Source organism: Phaethon aethereus (genome assembly GCF_964289735.1).
Source record: "Phaethon aethereus genome assembly, chromosome: 5".
NCBI classification, from domain to species: domain Eukaryota; kingdom Metazoa; phylum Chordata; class Aves; order Phaethontiformes; family Phaethontidae; genus Phaethon; species Phaethon aethereus.
The window spans coordinates 39,959,363-39,981,632 of NC_138579.1; the positions used below are offsets into that span (position 1 = coordinate 39,959,363).

At 44.1% G+C, this 22,270-nt stretch overlaps 1 protein-coding gene across 1 annotated transcript in view; it reads right to left on the bottom strand.

Moving 5' to 3' along the window:
* LOC309405893 (deubiquitinase DESI2-like) overlaps window positions 1-22,270 on the bottom strand; it is a 54,503-nt gene that overhangs the window by 10,958 nt on the left and 21,275 nt on the right. The window contains exons 2-4 of the mRNA XM_082000834.1: window positions 7,601-7,673; window positions 6,173-6,266; window positions 4,975-5,116 (exon numbers count right to left, since the gene is read on the bottom strand). Coding sequence (XP_081856960.1) covers window positions 4,975-5,116; window positions 6,173-6,266; window positions 7,601-7,673 — 309 coding nt within the window. The remainder of the gene's footprint in view (window positions 1-4,974; window positions 5,117-6,172; window positions 6,267-7,600; window positions 7,674-22,270) is intronic.

A 22,270-nucleotide genomic window follows, 5' to 3' on the forward strand; every position in this document is an offset into this window, starting at 1 on the left:
GGACAGTTTCTTCGGAGAGCATGGTACTGATACTACTTGATTTTAGGGACAGTCAACATAAGCAACATGAAAGGAATAAGCCTCTTGGAGGCAAATTGCTAATCGCAGTTAGTTGAACCTCTTCATTTTAACCCACAAACAATTTTCTTAGGTGGTTTATAAATATAAGTACCATGGGACCATGTTGCAGTAGTCAGAAAGGTTGAGGTAACCCTAACTAGACTTTCACTGCTTAGATCAAGCTCCCTTCACCTTTCCACACTGATACAGATCACGAAGGTGAAGGGAGACCGCAAAGAGCTATTAAGTGGTGCATGTACCAGCTACCTTAAATTGAATCTGGGCACAGGCACAGGGAGTGCATCTGATTACTCTCTCATGACTATCCACTAGGAAATTCTGCCCTGCTTTACGTCAGAACTTCCTTCAAAACTGTAACGAAGATGGTGTGCGGCACTTACTAGGCAGAGACTTACACTCTCTGGTCATTCTTCACTTCTTAAAAAACCTGAAGTTCTCTGATGAAGAAGAATTTCTCAGGAAATCCACAGGAAGAGAATCCTGATCATGCAGCACGTTCGCTGGTTTGAGAAATGAGAAAGCTGCCATGAAATGGCATTGGAAAAGATGAAGTCTGAACTGCTGCTGAAACCGGGACATTCTTTGTTTTCTTTCCACAGGAGCTGCTTTGTGAGTAGACCCAGCCATGCCTCTTTGATCCAGTAGCTGCTCGTGAGAAGTCCATAGGGAACTCGCAAAGCAGGGAGAGATCCAAGTCTTGAGCAAGTATGAATATGCTTGGCAGTCTGCAGCAGGAAGTAAGGAAAATTCAGAGCTAAGTGCCAATGGGGGAGTAAGAAACCCCTTGCAGCTTACAAGTGAATGTGGGTAGAAGACTCAGAAGAGATGCATGGCATTGTAGGGAGAGGCTCAATGCCACAGCAGCATGCAACTATGCTGCAATTGCACTGCAAAGTGAGTTTTTTCAGAGGTAGATAGCAGGTCAAAGTCATGCCCAGCGGTCAACTAGAGCTTATCTGCCTGTGCTGGACTAGCTGCAGTCCAGGGATTTTTCAAGATGCATAGCCAAATGGCATAGTCATGAACGTAGGTCTGGACATGCCCCTAACCATTAGGATAGTCAGTCTGCATCACTTAGTGAGACCACAAATTTTATAACTGTTAAAGACAACAGTTAGCAGTTAAGGTGGTGGTACCTGAGGCATCATTGTATTAAACACGAATTTGACAGAAAAATCATTCAAAAACAGATATAGGTCAAAGATTTCTGTTCTATTTGCTGAGAAAACACAGAAGAAGGACGAGAAAACACAGGAGAAGGACAAGAAAAGAAAAACTTTGGAAGTAAAAGTCTGACTCCTGTGGCTTCAGTAGTGCTCCTGAGGTTGGGGAACCTGGCTTACAGGTCCTGGTGATCGGACACGCGGACATTGTCTCACGGTGTGATCCTGAGAAAGCTGATCTGGGAGGGAGAGCCAGCCTCATACCTCCTTCCCATTCCCTCTGCAGAATCATGACCTCAGCCAGCAGGACACGTGGCTGCATCTGCCCTCAGTCCATATGACCAGATGGTATCCTCCCAACCATGGAGGCCCCTGTGGGCCCAGCCACTGGGGCAACATCTGTATGGATACTAATTAGCAAGCCAGAGGAAATTAAGGAGGCCAAACACAGCTACCTAGCACATGGCCGTACAACCAAATCTTTCAGGCTCGCCAGGCAGATTTGTGTAAACACACATTAACTCACACATCACCACACGGCTGTGAAGCTCTGGTTTTGCCGGCTTATACAGAACAATACAAGCCATGAACCAGCTAAGTAACCTTGGCAAATAAGACCGCTGGCGTCAAAAGATTTCAGAGCCCTTTTTGAAGGAAGGAAATATCCCAGCATGCAAGGAGGGATATTTAGGCACAGGGCAGGGATGTGACTTGCCTGGCATTACCCAGGAGGCTCAGAACCACCACCTCCTGAACTCACCACGCTGCTTACGCCCCTGGGCAGAAAGGCCTCAAAGGCTGTAGGGAGCAGAGCTGGTCATTCCCCCTTTCATGATAAAAATTAGCCTCCGTCCCCACCCCTCTCTGTGGTGAAAGGGCGTTGCAGTACGGATAGCATCACCCTTCAGCTGGGCTACAGCAACAGAGAGACTGGGAGTTTATACTCACTTAAAATCCTTGGCTGCCTTTTGTTTTGCTAGAGTTAAATCCCGGTTCCAGTGAGCGATTTTATTCTGATGAACAAAATTTCTACATCTTTTCTGCTAATTCTTTGAATACTTTTCCCAGTTTCCCGTCTTTAACTGTCACATAACATGGCTGTGCATAAATAGGTGCTAGTTATTATTATTATTATTGCTGCTTCACAGATGAAGAGTCTGAAGGAAAGGGCGATGCAAACACTGAACAGACTTGTCTCAGGGCACAAGGGCACAAATATCAGTTCTGTTTTCCACCCTGTGGTGACACATATCTACACAGCCTTCAGAGCCACTCATCATGTAGTCAGCACATTCTGCACACTATAAGGCTGCATGTTATAGCTCTACATGGTAGGGCCTGGAGCTTCCTAATGTGATAGGTTTTGTTTTGTTTTAATGGGAACTACAGCAAGAAAAATAAAAGCACTAAGGCTGTAAAGTTAAGCAAGCATTCAGATGTTGGGAAATGAGAATAGAAACTTTCATTGCTTTCAGTTCAAGCAGCCTCTGTCTCAACAGATTACAAGCAGTCTTTCCTCCAAGAGGTCAGAAGTATCCCAAGATAAGCTATGCTACTTCTCATCCTCCTCCAAAACACAGTGATTGCCAAATTACTGTGTTTATCAGAAGGGATGGAGACATCTGTCATGAGGTGGCCACATTTCTAATGTTGCTGACTGAGGCATGTTGAATGACTAGGACTTTGGCTTAGTGTCCTAACACCAGCTATTTCTTTAAGAATTCCAGCTCCCATTTTCTGTATCTTGATGTAGAGACCATCCAGGGCGTTCTGCTCGTGCACCTCCTCTGGATTTGCATTTTTAATACTTTGGAGAGGAACGATAAACATAGGCATATGTGAAAAGCAACAGCAACAAGAAATCCTGCTCGCCTGTTGAGGGTTTATTTAAACTGACCTGAGTAAATCCTGAGTAAATTCTACTCCTGGGAGCAGAAGTGTCAGAACTAGCCAGTTAGACTTTTGGTTTATTATCTGGATAGATTATGGGGCAGTGAATGACCACACAGAATCCACCAAGAAAGCTCTTGTAGGAAAACTTAACCGTAAATTCCACTCCTGTAAAGATGTTCACTGAAAGTGTATTTAAAGCAAAATTTAAAATATGCTAGTACATTTTTATTGAGATCTATCTTATTTGACTTGTGTTGGAAGGTTGGACAAGGGAGGGGTGGTGCGGGGTTCACCGACAAGTAGCAGAGGAATCAAGGAAGAATGGCTTTGAGCTTGTGGCCTGGACATGAGAGAGAAATTTTACATATCAAAGTAATGACCTTATTTCACTGCTGTAGGTAGAGGTTTTTTTAGTTTTTGCTAATAGTCACACAGCTTTCTCCTGGGATTCCTTCATAATTTTTAAGTTCCTCTTTTCTGCTGTAGTAATTTGATAATTTGACTCCAAAACGACGTAGCGTGGCTAACATTGATCACTGTACTGCTTGAAACTTCATCCTCTGTTTGTACCAATACAATTCCTTCCTCTTTATTGTTATCTGCCAACATTTATAGAAAGGACTCAATGTCATTTTCTCTTTCTATAATTAGGGAGGATGAAACTAATAAAGAACTGGTCATCCTAAGAGCCTAAGCCGGTCCCTCTTAAATTAATTGCTGGTTCACAGATTCACTAGAAATTTTCTTACAAAATCATACGTTTTTCGTTTTTTACAGAATCTCACTGCACTCAAGATCCCCGACAGGCCTATTTGGGCATGAATGGACACTTGTGGCAAAAGAGGTTATTGGCACAGGACTCTTGCCCCGTGTGATGAAGAAAGGTAAGAAGTGTGTAATGAATGAGAATGGGGACTCCAGAAAGAGAAATTCAAGTTTCACTTTTAAAGTAGTTGAACTCTATTGCAAAGAATGAGATTCTATCCTTACATTTGCCATAACGCACCTATGGAAAGCACAGAAGCAGTTTTTATGGACTGTCACTTGCATTTTGTGCTTTGCATGTCTTTTTCTGGCACTGGGTCAAGATCTTGAATTGAGACTTAGACAAGTGCTGAATACTCACACCTTAACTGAAACACACTTTGAACATTTCATCTGGGGGGTGAGGCGGAAGGCATCTTCCCCCCAGATATTCAAATCTTCAGGAACTGAAAATCAAATATCCCAAATTAGCAGGCACTCAAGATAAATTTGTGCTTCTCTGTGCTTCAGTTCTCTCTGAAGAGAAATAACAGCTCTGTTATAATTCACAGTGGTTTTGTGAACATGAAAACGAGTAAGCAAAGGAAGATGGCTACGAGAAGAATCAATAGTTTTTTTAAATGGGTTTTAGATGGTGCATATTAAATAAGGAAAAGGGACACCCACTTCCTGAATACTGCAAATTTTTGTTTGCAGAACATTGATAAGCCATTTTTATTCCTTTGCAGATCATGTAGGGTTATTTGTGCTTGTTATTGAAGTGATGCACATTTGCATGCTAGACAGGTCTGTCCTTCCAATTCCTGCTCAGTGCCTATTCAGTGAAACAAAATGCAGTCACTCCTAATTTCCCCACATAATTTAGACCGAATGTGTGATAAACCTGCTGCATCTCCACCTCCTGCTCCCATCCCTTTCAACAGCAAAGGGCTTCCAAAAATACTAAGGGCAGAGATTTGGCTATGGGCTCTGGCCTGGCAGGCTGTGCTGACCCCAGTTCCCTTTCTGTAAGCACTACTACAGATCTGAAACCGCAAAAAATACAAAAAAAAAAAGAGATAGCTGTGCCCACCTCAGCCAGAGCAGCAGAAAAGTGATTACAGTTCTTGTGCATCAGGTGGTATGCGTTGCCTTTGTACTCCTTGCCCAGCTCTTCCATAATCTTATCCACGTCCTCTTCTGTGAAGTCCGTAGTGCCCAAGGCAACAGATTCTCTAGTTAAAAACAAAACACACAACAGGAAACATGGACAGATACAGTGAAGAGAGTGATACATACCCAGGAAAAAGGAAATGATCAGACAAGATCAGGCAAATGATCTTGCCAGAAATGGCAAGAAGGACAAGCTTAAAACATGGACATGCATGTCTGGGGCTATCAGAGACTTTCACTAACAAAATGGCACAGTAATGTCCCCAGCTTATCCACAAAGCAGGTTACAGCACAAGCTACAACCCCAAGGACTTCCTGCTTACCACCAGGGAAGTCTCAGCTCTGGGGATCTGCTCCCACTCTGCCATCGCCCCTCCATAGTAACTTCCAGTAGGACAGAGGAGATGATTTGCCCATGAGGGAGAGGTTTTCCATGGGGTGGACCAGGAAGGAGCAGACTGAGAACTCTATGCAGAAACCTATTGCTTCTCCCAATATTCACTCAATAGCAATAATGCTTCTAAAAGTCTCCAACAAACCTCAACATAAACGCAGTCTGGGAAGGTCAAGCCCCACTTGCCATGGGCAGTTCCTTGACCCACAGCCTGAGCAGCTTGAACAACACGTTAATGCAGCATCGTCTCAGACTCCTCTAGCAGCTGGCCTGTCCCTTGGGACAGAGTAGCAATAAACACACAAGATGACTTCTGGTAGTCTGTGCAGTATCCATAAATAGGTGATACTCATAAAAAGACTAGGTTTTGTTTTTTCCCCCGTGCGCTGGCTCTGTGTAACACAGTTACTCCCATTCCGGCTGACAGGTGAAACTGGGAGCACAGAGAATGAAGAAAATGGGAAGAGAGAACTGCATTCATTTGTAAGTATGCTTTTAAACCCTGCCAAACACAGTTCAGCACTGTTCCCTGTTTAGTGTACACGCTCTTTTATCCACCTCCAAAATCCCTGCAGGGCTGCTTTTGAACCAGGATCATGTGCAGGATGCAGTTAGGGCACTTATGAGGAGAGGGAAAGGGGGACCCAGGGGACAGGAGTTCCCTGTTCCCCCTACACCGATGGCTGCCGGGGGCAGAGGGGAAGATGTAGAAAAGGGCCCTTACTTGAATTTAAAGGTCTCGCCAAGTTCTACCGCGCTGCCAGGTGTGATCTCGAAAATCCCACTGAAAGGGTAGGGATGCCCTCCATAGGCAAACTCTGACAAGGAAAGAAACAGACTGTGAGTAATTGAATGAACGCAACGTTAGGAGAAAGTCTACGGCAGCTGTCTGCACGGCTCAGCATCAGCAGCAGGGGCTGGGCTGTTGCCAACATCGGTTTCAGACTCTGAAAGCCATTTTCTCTGTCCGGTTACCTATCAGCCTGAGGATGCCCTCAGCCTCCCTTCCATCTTAACACTACTGCTTTCCCACAGCACCAGGAAAACTCTCCGAGTCTCCCTGTGTCCCTGTCCAAGTGGCTTCTTCTCAGTGGAAAGTTCTGCAGTGGAAGTATGTAGAAACACTACGACAGACTGTCGGTGGTGGTACCCAGCTGGAGGAAGTCTTTTCTAGAGTAGGGAGAAATCAGTTGTCTTCTTCCAGAGGGATTTACAGATAGCAACTGGGAATTCTTTGCAGAAAGCCAAGCTGATTGTGCTCTGCTGCCTCAGCAGGCAGGTCGAGCCAGGAGGTCCCTCCATGTCATACAGGCTATCTTGCACAGCCTGTGAAACACAGCCTGTAGACCTCACCATCTCACACAGCCTGGGAAAGCTTCTGTGCTCAAGATGGAACATGGCACCTCAGGGGTTTATGTACTGCATGGCACTGGCTAAAAAAAACATGAGTAAGATATCCCAAGTCATTCCCATTTAATGCTGAAGAAGGAAACGGGAAGTCTGTGATACTAGTCTGTCCTCCACTGCACTACAGCTGTTTTCCCAGATCCCTTGACTGCGCCTTTTGCAGTAGGTGCTCTAAGCAGCTTCAACCCCATCCAGACAATTTCAAAAGTCTTACAAGACATTTTCTTTTCCTTGTAACTCTGATGTTTCAAAAGAGCAGTTTCCAAGATCTGGAAATCCATATCCCAAGATTCCTAGACCATAGACATTCATAAAGAATTACTGCAAAACAGATTTACCCCGGCAGGGAATTAGCACCAATGTGCATATGGAGGTCTCAAGACAACCACTGATCTGCCTCTCTTCCTCCTCCCTTATTTCCCCCCTTCTCTCTCCTGCTCCTTCACCGCAGAAAGCCTTTCCAACATTACTTGGTCCCTCCTATCTGCCATCCTGCTACACACCTGTACAAGCTACAGAGGCTGCAGTTACATGCTGAAAATATGAAGGGCTATATGGTTCATGACAGAACTGCACAAGTTCCTGCTGGACTCCACAATGGACTCTAAAAAGAGAACTAGCCGAGTTTTTCATTCCTGAAAACATTCCTTGCCAAAAGCTGTAAGTTTGGGGTGCTTTTCCATATCAGACTAGCCATACAGTTGCCCCCATGCTCTGCAGGTAGTGAAAAGGAAATACTTCATACCTCTCCCGTAGATCTCGATGCCAGAGTGGAAGACACCAATCCCCAAGGTGGAGGTGTATTCATTTATCCAGTACTACAGTAAGAGAAAAGCCACATTTGAAAGCATTAGTGGAAAACACACAATCTTGGTCTAAGGTATATCCCCCATCTCCTGTCCTCAGGATAACTTCTTTTAAGGACAAGAGTGGTTTTGAAATTACCTTTAGACAAACAGAGAGTCTTTACAGACCAACAGAAATGGGCACTGTGTTTATACAGCTGGCTGGGATTAGTTCTCAAAAAATGCTCATCTAATCTTTTCCATGTAAGGCATTAACCTGTGTTAAGATATAACTGGACCTGAACTAGTGATGCTAGTGATAGGATGTAGTGATAGGATCTTCTCACTTAAATAGCTGACACTGAGCCAGTTTTACCAATTCACTTGTTGTATCTGATCTTCAAAACCTTGAGTTAGAGAATCCCCAAATATTTTCCACACAGCTACTTATATCACCTCCCAACATCTGCTTTTTATTAAGTTGGTTTTAGGCAATGAGATCATAGAGACAGAGGTCAATTCCCCCCGTAGGTCAGAGAAGTACCATTTAGTAATTATCTATATGACATTGGTAACTGCGTAAAAAAAAATTTTTAAAAAAAGAAACTCGGAGCATGCTAGCCAATATTTTCCTCAGAGGTACCACATACTATCAAACAGTGTTTTCAGAAGAGGCAAGGGCTTGCTGCTCCAAAATTAGGTCTAAGGTGACCACAACTTCACCCAAGTCAAAGACAAATTTTCAAGAAGAGTTGTTAAGTGACTTCATTGCTCTGGAGTCCAGCACTTCCCCAACATTAAAAGCAGAGGAATACTGCAGTCTGGTGCATGCCTGAGATGCTTCTCCACCAAGCACTGCTCACTGTTTCCACCATACCATGAAGGACAGTGCAGACACCCAAACAAGTCCCAGCTAAGCTAATTATGGAGCAAGAAGCTGCACAGCCATGCCAGGGCAGTGCTGCATTGGAGATAATTAGCCCTGCTCAGCACCAGAATTTATTAGGTTAGCTGCAGAGCTGTACTGCTACAGAAATTATATTTTCAGGAACTGAGTGGAAACTGCCCGTGCCTGGTATGTTTACAGTTCACTTACAGCTACTGCACAGTGAAGATGCATCTCTAGTAATTCAGAGCAACTAAATTCTTATTTTCATCAAGCACTTCAAGAAAAGCAAATGTTGTTCACTTGTCCTCATACAATGACATGACAGGTTCATTCAGCTAAAATCCTCTTTTGAGTCTGGTAGCTGCTTCTGGTGCAGCCAGCATAAGCTGCACCTTCCCTGGTGTCTGGTGTCACTGAGCTGTATGTGTGAGAACCCCTCTGCTGTCAGGTAACCAGAGGTCTGGCATATGCCATCTACTTTCCTCACACTGCTTGCTTATGTATTTTTGATGACTGCAGTAGCTCTGTAAATCACCTAGAAATGCTTTCTGTGAGACCACTGCTACTGTGGAAAAACGCAGTAGTTTTGATGTGAAAAGTGCAGTCCCAAGCCTGACTTAATGTATGGCCAGTCTTGATACTTTAAACCATGTCTCCCAAAACGCTTGCCTCTGGCAGTACAGCAGTTCCCTTTCCCTGTAATGCTGCTGCTTGTTCTTTGTGAGTTTTGGTGTCACAAATGATGTATTACTGCAGGAAGGCAGCAAACCACCTGACCCTAGCTGGGCCCCTGCCCACTGCTCTCTTCAGACCTTGTATAACCTCCACTTACCTCTTCGCTTGAATTATGCAAACTCTTGTTTTTAGGATACACCAGAACATCGGGCTGGAGCTAGGTCAGGTAGTTCTCAACCACTGCCAGCACATTAGCAGTGACCACTCTGTTGAACGCCATGCCTGGTATTTAGGGACGTATGTGCCCTTGCCTTCTGCTGCCCTTCTCCACAGGTCGCTGTTGCCCTGTCCTCTGCAGTCCTCTGCTCTGACTGGGGAAGAAGATGCAGAGGTGGAGGCTGCATACAGGAGCCCATATGACACCAGCCACATCTGCTGAGGAGACCAAAGCCTGTCTCCCATGGACACATAGCCCTCAGTTCAGTTCTTTGATCTCTCAGATCTCATGGGTTAACTCCTCAGAGTCGCAGATAGCCTCAGTAAGCTTTAGAGAAACACTGGTTTCTACAGAGTCTCACTGTAACAACTCCCAGAGGACATGGTAAGTAGGTTGTCTTCTTCCCTCAGGCTGAGCTATTGTCTCACAGCAACAATACAAGCACTACATCCCCAGGTCACGCCAGCTGCCTTGCTGAGAGGAGTAACTAATAGGAAGAGAAGGGAGACTTTTTAAATTAGAAACGCTCTTGCCAGCTATCAAAGTCAGGGCTCTCTGCAGAGGCTGGTCCGCATCAGGCTTTGTATTTCAAACAAGAACGTTAAACTGAAAGCCACTTTCAGCTATAGCTTTTTCTACTTCCATGTTAAAGTTTATGTTGTATCCAAACAACAAACAAGCAAACAAGCAGGGAAAATGAAACCTCTCCTTGATTACCGTGTTAGAATAATGCACGGAGACCTGTTCACCTCATATGTGCACAGCACTGACAGAACACAAGTCTTCCCTGTCCCTCACCTGCCTGCACCGCTCTTGTTCCCAGCACAGGTCCACAGCCCTCAAAACCCACCCTGCCCGACTGAAGGAGCCAAGAGCCAGGCTGCAGGACAGCCCTGGAAACACAAATGATGACGAGGCCCCACCAGAGACAAAGGAGAGATGCGCAAAAGAATTTCTCTGGCTGATACCAGGTGTTACGACCATCACATGGGCATTTCTGTATTTAAATGGCATATTTTTCCCTATGAATCCCTTTAATGGACCATTATGGACTGAACTGCAATAACCTCAGCCACACCTGAATTTGAACTGAATGGAAGTAGTACTGGTCTAGTACTTTCTTTCAAATCAGTTCAATAACGCAGGGGCATTATTGAAGTGGGATCGGATTTGCATCTTGGTTCACTGCAAATGAAAATTTTCAGTATTATCTATCAGCAAGACCAAAATGCAAAGCAGATCTGAATCATGGCTGCTACTGTCCTCATCTCACCCCTGTCTCCAGGGTGCTGCAGAATCTGCCTCCAGTGTGCGACTGAACACGCAGCGAACGCCTCGCGGCACTTTGGCACAGCCCACGGCTTGTCTCGGGAGGAAGCTATGCTAAAGTGAACATGTCAGTCACTTGCTGAGCTGGAAGAGAGAATCTGAGCCAGATTTGAAACCAGGTTTGTACACACATGCACAAGCTGGCCTCGTTTTCCAAGGGTTTTGCTGCTGTTCTTATGCTCAGAGTTGCAACAGTCAGCAAATACTCATCTCTGGAGTAAACTGGCTACTGCTTAGATTAAAAACAAAAATCTGCAGCCTGTTCTGAGTCAGATGGAAGAGCCAGGGAATCGACTGCAGCAGTATCTTAAAGGGAGCTGTGATTCATGCTTGCATCGCATACTGCCTGCAAAATCGTGCCATAAACCCTACAGAAGGGGACTGTAGAATGAGAATTCTGTCTCATTTCCATCTTCAACAGAGACAGAGAACAGCTCAGAAGCTAAAAGAGGCAGAGAGGAAAGCTAACTAGACTGGAACCGCTTCACAAAAGCGGCAGATAGCCGAGGCCTCAAGATTTAAACCCAGAGAGGAACCTCTTTGCATTTACAGCTTGTAGCGTATTGGTTAAGAGCTTTTAATGCAGGTCCCTGACAAAGTAGAATTTGGAATTTTCCAGGTTTTTTTCAAGCCTTCCCTGATTTCCTGGTTGGTTTGGTTCAGAGATCAAAGTGTCTGGTGAGATAGTTGAGATTCTGGGAGATACTCTGAGTCAGCTTTTGTGTTATTCACTTCATTTATCCACCTTTCACACAGAGATAGAAGTGAAAGTCTTACCAGGACGGTGAACCATGCCCAGAAAGGAAAGAAACTAAAAAGTCTCATTATATTGATATGCTTCTGGTAGGTCTAGGATGGATGGAGAAGCAGATGGTGTGGTACTAGCAGATTATGTCATCCTGGGACTTTTCAGAGCAGGAATTCCTGGGAACTCCTATCAGAAACATGGGTTTCCAGACAGGAGAGGCCCATCCATGTAACCACTAACTTCCGCCATCAATTAATATCATATTATGACATTGGAGTTTCTATCACAGTCTTTCTCTTTACCTCCCTACTTCAGACCATTATTTTCCATGGTGTATCACCAAAATCTTTCCTGTACAAATGTGCTGAGCAGCTTAACTAACCAGCTCCCTAGAGGCTGGAGACAAGACCACCTCTGTGACTATCTCAGATACTACTTTCTCTGAGCAGCCAACACACTAAGCAATATTCAATTTATCACCCTAGTACAGACTGGATATTCCACTCCACCACATCCATCCACTGCTGAACAGACACTAACCCATCCTCTCTTATGATCTGTATGAACACATAGAAAAGAAATCCACTGGGAATTGCTAAACAAATCTGGTTTCAGCAAATAGTTGCAAACTCTGAGTATCCAAAGGAAGTGGTGTGGATCTTTGCTATGCTCCTCTACTTTTCAAGAGGTATCACACACAATCATCTGAGCCAGAATACCAGACTAGTTTAGGGTTTTGTTCTGACTTAGCCCAATTGCTCTGATGTCTGTGCGCAACCACATACACACTACTTTGAAAAAGATGCCTTTACCAAAGATGGGTGCAGATAATGAACCAGTAACGAACTTAACCATATTGCCTCTCAAAGCATTTGCATAAGTCGGTAGAATTACTTCCTTTTCCCTGGCAAAGCTTTGTTTCTAGGAACAAGAAAATAACATTAAAGGGGGACCAGAGCTACAGATGATATTCTGACATTGCTAGCAAGGAAGGACCAAGGGACTAAAGGAAATGGCCAAATCACCTCATCCTCTGCTAGTCTTCAGATCATGGAACGCTCCTGGCAACAAAGACCCAGTAACAGGTTGTCTGCCCTACCACCTAGGCTTGATTTTAATCCTTTCCTCTTTGAGAGCCAAGTCACACACTGTAACACCAAGCTCTCCTTTGCAGAGACAATGTCTCCTCTCTGTAGGACGGGGAAGCTTGCTCACCACAGAAGAGACCTTTGGCTGAACAAATCCAAGTGGAGGACACCCAGAGCTCCATCTGCTAACTAGAGTGCTCCATGAAAAGAATCAGACTGGCAAGGAACATCTCTTCACACCTCTGCTACTGTGTAAAGTCTTTTGTCGGAGGCTTTGTCCTGGGCTTATCAGTGCTTGGCTCCTGTGGTCAACTTACCTAGGCAGCCTCATGAAAACACGCAGAGGAATGTGTGTGTGTACTAGTAAATGCACTGATCTATCATATCACAAACACCAGGAAAATCCTCTGGTATGTTAAAGCTCAACATAAAAGCCAGTATTAAAGGCAACATCAGATTGATGCAGAAGACCAGCCAGGGAGCATCAAAGTAATATCTCAGCATTACTTCCTGAAATGTGTTGATCCAAATGTGAAATATGAGAGCACAAAAGATGAAGCTAGAGAACATCACTTCAGGAAACCAATGAGTTTCAGTTTCCCCCAATATATTTTTCTAAACCAGGATACAGAATCTTGGGGCCACAGCGGTGGAAGGAGAGAGCCCAAAACAGATCACAGACTTTATTCTGTGACTAATGCTTGCAGTGGTGAAGGAAACATTACATCGACTACAGACATGCAGAACAGGGGGCTTCCCACAGATCTTTGCCAAGGCGCTTCAGTCGTATTGCAGTAGTGCTCACTTTTGTCCCACAGCCCTAGGCACGCACACAGTTCTGCCAGTCTGTCTTAGCCCCTTCTGGCCTGGAGCTCTAGGAATAAAAACTCATTATCATGTGGAATGACATCAAATTATACAGCATGGCTGCTATTAGTAAGTTTTCTTCAGCAATTGGATGAGACCCCAGCTCATTTCAGTGTGACCTGTGTCTCTCTTACACTCAGCTCTCCAGAGGTCCAAGGCTTGTGTATTAACCAAGCCTAAAATGCTATTTTCCTAATATACTGTGAATACTGATTAAGCAGAAAAGGATTTAAATGCATGTGGGCAGAACAGCAACTAAAAAAGAAGCTTAACAGGATATTCAGAAGAGGCGTGATGACACAGACCTCTCTTTGGTACTTCATACCTGGGAAAAGCTATCTGGGTGGGTCCTCACTCCAGCACACGCAGGACACTGCTCTTCCTGGCTGGAGGATCACCTCCCACGGTGGTGAAGCCTCTTTGCTTTTGGCAAAAGCTATCAATCTGCATGTCATGGGCCAGGGCGTGACAGCCCATCAGGTCACTCCAAATCCAGTTAGCCAAAAGTGCCTGCTTTAGTCAGGTATGCTAACTTTCACTTAATGCCAGAGAGTGTTAAAGAAACAAAAATACTGCAATAAGCAGGTCTCTTTATACAGGCTCAGCCTCCAGTTGCAATAGGCAATAACTTGCAAGTCTTATGAAAACAGTTCTCAGAGTGTGGTCATTGGCATATTTGCAAACAACCTAACTGGCAGAACTGATCAAAGCTTGAGGAACTACAGGGTTTATTCCAGAAGAGCATCCAAGTACTGAGAAATCTGCAGCTGCAGTGCAGCCAGAGAGCTTGATGTAGCTCTGATGAAGCAGGGATACAGGGTTATACAAGGACCCCACTCAAGGACCCCACTTCAGACTTGGTCGCAAAGACTGGGACACTTCAGACTTGGACCAGAACAGGAGAACTGGCTGGAGAATAGACATCTGAGGAGCACAGTCATGTTACAGAAAGAAGAAAAAGACAAGGCTTCTCTTGGCATGCAACTGACTCCACGCTGCTGCATTTTGAATTAAAGGAGCTTCTGCTGAGGACAGATCTCCACCCTTCATGTTAATACACTCTAATAGACCAGGAATCTCCTGGGAAATGAGCCTGAAATTTACAGCTTATACTGCTAAACATATTCCCTCATGCAAACCCACAAATGCTGAGAGAAGAGACACAAGGCAAGATGCTCAACTTTACCCTTGAGAGGAATGACACACCAAACCTCTGTAGGACTGCGACAGTCAACTCTTGTCTCAGGAGCTCTTCTATTTCAGCCAGGTTCTGCTCTGCAAAGGACCTTTTCCCCTCAGGCTGGGCTAAATACATTCCTTATCTGTCTCTTGAGGAGGAATTTCTTTGGAGGTTGCTGTGGCTTTTCACATGTTATAACATGCTTCAGCATTGCCTGATGCATAAGCTGACATTAAAGTCTTCGCAGTCATGAAGCATAAAGAGCTCATTTCAGTGGTTTCTAAAATGCTGTATGTGGATTAAAAACTGACGCTGCTGCTGAGGGGGAGTTGGAAATCTACTTATCCCTCAATGTTGTGATGCAATGCAATTTTACTGGAAGCAGGACAGAAGAAAATATTAATCATGCTGCAGAAAGGAAACAGTATGCATTTCAGCAGTTAACTTTTGAGTATATTCTGAATATTTTATTTAAAAATCATAAACAAGATTTAGCTGCGAGAACAGGATACCTTCAGTGTTTCTACTTACAGCCTTATCCTACAAAAAGGCAGGTACAGTCCTGGTTAAATATACCGGTGTTACTTGAAGTCTCATATAATTTTCTGCTTTCTCCATTACTGTTCCACTTTCTACCCTGTTGCACTGACGGCAAGCATTGTCCTGAGCAGAGCTTCCTTCCTGCAGCCACATCTGGGAGGAAGTTTACCACTGTGTATCTTTTGCCTCAAGCCGTGCACATTTGTAGCCTGCTATTCAGAAGGTAGCTGATCCAGCGTGCTCTGCATTAAATACAGTTGACTTGTTGGGGACAGTGAACACTCATCCAACCTATGTTTCAGAGCTTGAGTGGAACCTGACTTACCAATGGAGAGATAGGAAAACTAGCTGGTTAAATGAAGCAACTACTTTATGTCCCTGCAGAATGAACACCCCTGTCTCCTCTGTCTGCAGCTTCACCCAGAAGCCAGCAGAAATTAATCCACCAGCCCAAGGGTTTGTGGCACCAGTCATGACACTAATGGCCCAGCTTGGGTGTCTGTGGACACAACATGGTACTTGTAGTGGATCGCTTGTGCCATATGAGAAACAATATGTCATTTTTCCAACCTCCACCTGCTTCCCTTAACCTCAGCCTTGACCGTGCCTAAGGAGTCAGCTGAAGGGGCCAGGGTGGGACTGGTGGCATCAAAACAAACCACTGAGGGGGAGTTTCTGGAGATGGGTGCAGCATGTGCCAGTGCCGAGAGCCTGTCCCAGACAGTGGTCTCATAAGCAGCCCTGCAGAAGGACTATCCATGCTATTGCACACCACTTCACATGCTGGGTCTCCTTAGTTTTGACGGCTTTCATGTACAATCTTAACCTCAAGTATATGAAGCCAGAAAAAAAAAGCGTTCATTTGCAGGATTACACTGAAGTGTATTTACGCAGGGAACGTGCCTGAGAAACTTGGATGTGTTATAAACTTAGCAAAGTGATAATGCCTTTGCCTTAGATGCATTCGCAATGACAAATTGAGAGGTATTCAAAAAGAACAGCAGCAAAATGATCAGGGAAATGGTGAGACTGACTTATAAGAAAATTAATTCAGAAGAGTTAATAGCTTGGCAAAGCAGTAACTACAGATGACAAATTTGCAAACATTTGAAGGGCTGATGTGAATTATGGGAGAAAGCTTCTTAAGAATGATTTGAAAGGATTCAAGTAGGAGTAACATACTCAGCTTCAAAAGAAGAGAGACTTTGGCAAAGTGCTTACAAGTTTCCTGGCAGTAAGAAAGCACAAGAAAACATTTGCATGACTGAAAGCCAGATATCAAGAAAACCTTAGTGTGCCTGTGCAGGACAGAGTATTGAATGGTCCAAAATGTTCTCCTCTGTTTATGTCTAGGAGGGTGTTAACATCCTCGGCTGAGCATATTTCAGACCCTGCACACCCACCTGCATTGCGAGCCTCAGCCCAGCCTTCAGAGCCTGTCAGGAAGTATGCTTCCCATCAAAGAGGATTCAGGTGACTTGAAAAAAACATAGTGAGATAAATACCTGTCCTGGTTTCAGCTGGGATAGAGTTAATTTTCTTCATAGAAACTAGTATGAGACTGTGTTTTTTGTATTTGGGATTAAAATAATGTTGATAACACACTGATGTTTTGAGTTGTTGCTAAGCAGTCAAGGACTGTTCAGCTTCCCGTGCTCTGGCCTGCCAGCGAGAAGGCTGGGGGTGCACGGGGAGCTGGGAGGGGGCACGGCCAGGACAGCTGACCCAGGCTGGCCAAAGGGCTATTCCATACCATATAACATCATGCTCATTATGTAAAGCTGGGGGAAGAAGAAGGAAGGGGGAGATGTTTGGAGTTATGGAGTTTCATCTTCCCATGTTACGCGTGATGGAGCCCTGCTTCCCTGGAGATGGCTGAACACCCGCCTGCCGATGGGAAGCGGTGAATGAATTCCTTGTTTTGCTTTGCTCGCATGCGCAGCTTTTGCTTTACCTATTACCCCGTCTTTATCTCAACCCACAAGTTTTCTTACTTTTACCTTTCTGATTCTCTCCCCCATCCTACCAGGGGGGAGTGAGAGAGTGGCTGCATGGGGCTTAGCTGCCGGCTGGGGTTAAACCGCAACAATACTCTACACCCCGGTTCACCAGGAGGTATCTGAGGCACGGTGCAGGTGCTTTGACTCCGGAACTAGCTTGGCCCTGACATGCCTGGTAGGGTCAGCAATATGGCCTCAGGGTTCTCTGTCCTTCATCTTGCAGGAAAGATGTAACTTAGAACTGTAATAATAAATAGGGCTGTTAAATGATTTCTTAGATGTGGAGTAAGGCCCTGGTCAGACTAAGAAACATTAGCACCTCCTTCTCCTTGTTGGTAAGGATCCTTGCTGTCTTCTGTGGACCTCTGCCAGTCTTCCTCTCCAAAGAAGAGACTAGCCCTGTCCCAATGTCCTACACTACAGAGGGAAAACAGAAATTTAGTGCATTCTTTGAAAACGCACTCCAGTCTACAATCTTGCCTAGGCCAAAGCATCTGTCTTTGTTCAGAGAATCAGGCTGCTGGTAACATGTACCCCAAGACCTCCACAGAATGGCTGATTGCCTAACAGCTGCGGCGTGGCCCTGAAGTGCTGAAAAGCACAATTCATCTCTCTGCTTTGGCAGATTGGTAGCAGGGATTTGAACTTCAGTCTTTCATATCCAAGATGAACACCCTAATCACCAACTATAGCTTCTCCATCAAAGTGATGCATGCACATGTAAACAGCTCCAGCAGAGATTGAGAGATCCATGCCACCGAATAAACGGGCAGTTAAGACTTTTCTACCAAGGACTCATCTAGATCCCTGCTCAGGTTCCTAAATTTCTCTCTCATGGTAGCAAAATGCTAATATGACACTGGTTCTTCCTCCTTGGCTTGCTCTCTCTTGCAGTGTTCCTGCCTGGCCAGAGATACCTACGTTTTGGCTAGCTCAGGCACACCAACAGTCCATGCCTGACCACCTAAGGCAGGTTTCTTAGGATGTCTTCTCTGTTTTCTAATGAGAACATCCAAAACCACTAATGTCTTTCAAGCTACAGCATGGTTTGAAACACCCCCCACTATGCTGTCTCCATTCATAAGTAATTCAGGAATGAAGTATTGCTCAGCAGGATCCTATTCATAGGTACAGCCATCAGAGCCTTTGGAGGAGAAAATTAACACCTATGACAAAAAAAGTCTCTCTGCTCATCCTGTTAACAAGGGGCAGAGCTCCACAGTTTGCTGGTCTGTAGCACCTGCTCTGCCTCCTGAATAGTGTTTTGTTCAGTTATCCTCTGACAGTCACAGACCTGCTAGATGATCCAGACAAACACATTCAATCCTCACTTCATATCATAAGGCTTGCTTACCTGCCAAGATCAGTCTGCCTTTTCTCCAAACCATATCTAGTCAGTGGTAGGGGAAGGGAGAATCATCTCCAAAGTGCCAGGCTGTGACAATCCTGAAGGGATGGGATGCAACAGGCTAACAATAAAGCCCCTGTTGTCAGATATATGGCCTTGAAAATTTTGATGGGCTGCATGCAGGGAGCTTTCAACTTCATTTTGGCAGGAACATTCCCTTAAGTGCTGCCACCTAAAGGCATACTGTGCCAAGGTAGAACAGGAGTGGGGAGAAGAACTCTCAGAGATGACTACCAAGTGGAAGGAATTAGGAATCAAGCTTGACCCAGAGCTAGAAATTTTCTGTAAAGATAACAGGCTTAAAAACCAAAAAGAAACAAAGCAAGAGTGGGGGAAGAGAGAGTGAGCAGGTTCGTCGTCATCGTCATTGTCGTCATCATCAAATCTGGCTCTTTGCTTATCCCTGGAGAAGTAAACCTCTTTGATGTAATACTAGAGGGGAAAGTTGCCCAGGAATTGCTACTCTGGAAAACATGACGCTGAAGATTGTTCCTATGTACGGCAGAGAAGGCAACACTTTCTTTATTTAAAGATAATAAAATAAAATAAAAAATTTAAAGAGATACTGAGAGATTTTGGGTTTGTTTGGGTTTGTTTGGGTTTTTTATGGTCTCAGGTCAGATGATTCAACAACAGTCTGCTTCTCTACTTTGCAATTCTTCCTAGGATTTCAAAATACTTTATAAGCACTAAATTGTTAAACCTCACATCATTTCTGATCCTGATCACCACATCCTCTTCTGAAAAGCGATATCACAGTGGCTTCCTTTGCCAAAGACTCTATAACCTACTGAGAAACTAGCATCCTATTTGACAAACAGAATTAGAGAAGAAGAATATGGATGAGACTTTTTAAAAGTTTCAGCTGTGATTTTTCATCTTGAACTGTCTCCTGAGCATTAAAAATCAAACCTCTTATTGACAACACTGTACTCATATTTGCATGGCAACTCAATTCATTAATGCTTTCACCAGGGACAACAGCCTCCTAGATACACACAGCAGGGATATATACTCTCTTTAAACTGAGAAAGTATAAGAAACTAGTTAAAACAACTTCTGACTTCTGCCAAGTTCCTACATGGATAGCTACTTGGACAAGACTGAGGTAACAAAAAAGTCATTGTAATTACAGCTGTCACAAAGGGATAAGAAGTCCCTTTATGATGTCACAGAAAGACCAAGAACACCACGGGCAATGGAATAAATAGTTTCTTTTGTTCCCTCCCATTAATGCAAAGCATGATAACATATGGTTTTCAACCTGTTGTGTAGAGACCCAAGGGAGACAGCAGACTACTTCAAAGGAATCTGCAGGCTGGCAGGCTTACATTTGTTAGACAAAAGCTGACATCTTCAGTGGGAAAAAAAAAACGAGAGGCACACAGACATTAAAAGAAAAAAAATTATTGCCCAAAAAAAAGCAGAGGAAAAATCTTGGGTTCAAGCAGAAGGTGGAAGCATGTTTGAACATCCATAGAAAAACTGATGAAGGATAGTCCCATAGCTAGGATGTCAAAAAAGACTTCAGAGGTTCATATTCCTTGCTCTGCTATAGACATACTACAGATTTACTTCAGAACATGTCAAAACTGAAATTTCATCAACATGATGCTACATTCAAATTCAGAACTGTGATCCTCCAAATTCTTCCTCAAATTCCCATTTACCTTGAAGTATTTAACATCATCAGTATCAGCGATCTGAATGCAAGACATTCCCACTCCACTACGGCTAAAACAGGTGGGCTCCATGCTCAGATAATGAGATTCCCAATAGAGCCAGAGATCCCAGCTCTCTTCTCTAACACTGATCATTTGCTGCTGGAGGTCCATGGACATAGGCCTCACCCCGGGGTTCCTAATGGCAGCAATAGCACCTTGTAGCCAGGAGTTAAGCCTACCCACAAGCAAATCTGGATCTCTACAGAAAATAAAAAAGAAAGTAACACTCCCCTGATCTCCTCTCCATGCAAGTGCTATGTAAGGCCAGAATCCAGTCCAGGGATTACGTGTCATATAGACATGTAAATTCTCATTCTGTCTCATTCCCACTCACTTGCCAAAAACAGTTGTGCCTGTCCTGTGAGCGAACAGCAGCAGCATCAGAAAAGAGTGGGGTGGGAGCTGTTTGCACCTAAGGAATCTATACTCCATGCCAGCTTTGGTGGCACATGTTCAAAATACCTCATGGTGCCCATGACAGAAATTGACTGCATGCCATTAACATTAGTTTGCTATTGGGGGGGGGGGGGGAAATATTTATCTCAGCTTCTGAGAAGAGAGTCTCTTCTCCAGCATGGATGGGGGAAACCCTTTCACAATGTAAGCTGAGATTTTTTTTCCTGGAGAGGTTCCAGGGGCCAGGCCTGGCTGGCAGTGTGCCTAACCATCTTAGCTTAGAAGAATACTGGGAAATACAGATTCCCACAGATAGTGACTTCTCCTTTTTCCTTAGAGTGCTTTGTCCTGTCTTGGATAAAACTCTCCAAATGCAGCGCCAATTTCATACAGTGTCTCATTTCTGCATTATCTTTTCCTACAAGAAAAAGAATATGGATGCATTTTTCCCATAATCATACAATTTCTCTCTGCTGTTCCATCACAATTGCTGCAGAATTGCATTGCAGTGATGTCTCCAGACTGGAATTTAATGGATAAAAGAGAAAGGAAGGAACCTGAATATAGCAATGATAAAATGTTGTTGTGCCATAGAGATGCAAATACATCTTCCCCCAAAAACCCAGTTTCTACTGGTCTGAAGAAGACATAAAAAGAAATATCAAGTAGAGCAAGGAACATTTCCTTGTGAAGGGAACTGTCTCAAGAAGGGGTAGCTGTATAACCTAGCACGATGCCAAATTGGGTTGTTGGAATCATTATCTTCTACAAAGCACAAAAAGTGATATAAAAGGAGTGATCAGGGAAGTTCAGATAGAAATTAATTTATAACCCATGACCCAAGGGCTTCTATGCTGAGTGATTTTAGCACTGTTTAAAATGACCAAAGATACTAACCACTAATAGTTTTGGAAATGAGTAATCGTTTCTGATTGTTCGCATTTAGCTATTGGATGCTGACAAACTGCTTTAAAGGATGGTTTTGCCCCCCTATATGAGGATACAACACAATGACTAATATGTGCATCATGCCATGACAGCTGGGAAAAAAATAAACGCTGTGAGAGTATCTTAACGACTCTGATGTAATGTTCTGCTCTGGTTTGTCTGGGGGTTGCAGGCGATTTTTTTTTTTCCCCTCAAGGATTCCCACTGTCTTTATTTAATGAGCAGCATTGGACACACAGCTTTGCAATACCATTTAATAGCCATCCCTTGCTGAAAGACAGAGATGATGGTTAGCAGCAGTGCCTGGCAACGCATCATCAGCATTTAGTACTATGAATATACTGTTTTGGGTGAAAACCATTCCAGATTAAAACGTGGGTGTTTGTCCCTTCAAAGGGACAGAAGAGTCACACACCCTTGCACAGGGAGAGGCACAAACATGCCAGTGGAGATTCTTTGGAAAACACTAAGTTATCCTTTCTTTCTTCTCCTTGCCCCCACCCTATAAACAGCACAGCATGTATGAAGCCAGTGTTGGACTAGCATTTGGGCTGCCCTAAATATTTCCCTTCTTCTGGGCACCGTAATAATTTTATACTTGTACTAAATCAGAACTTCTCT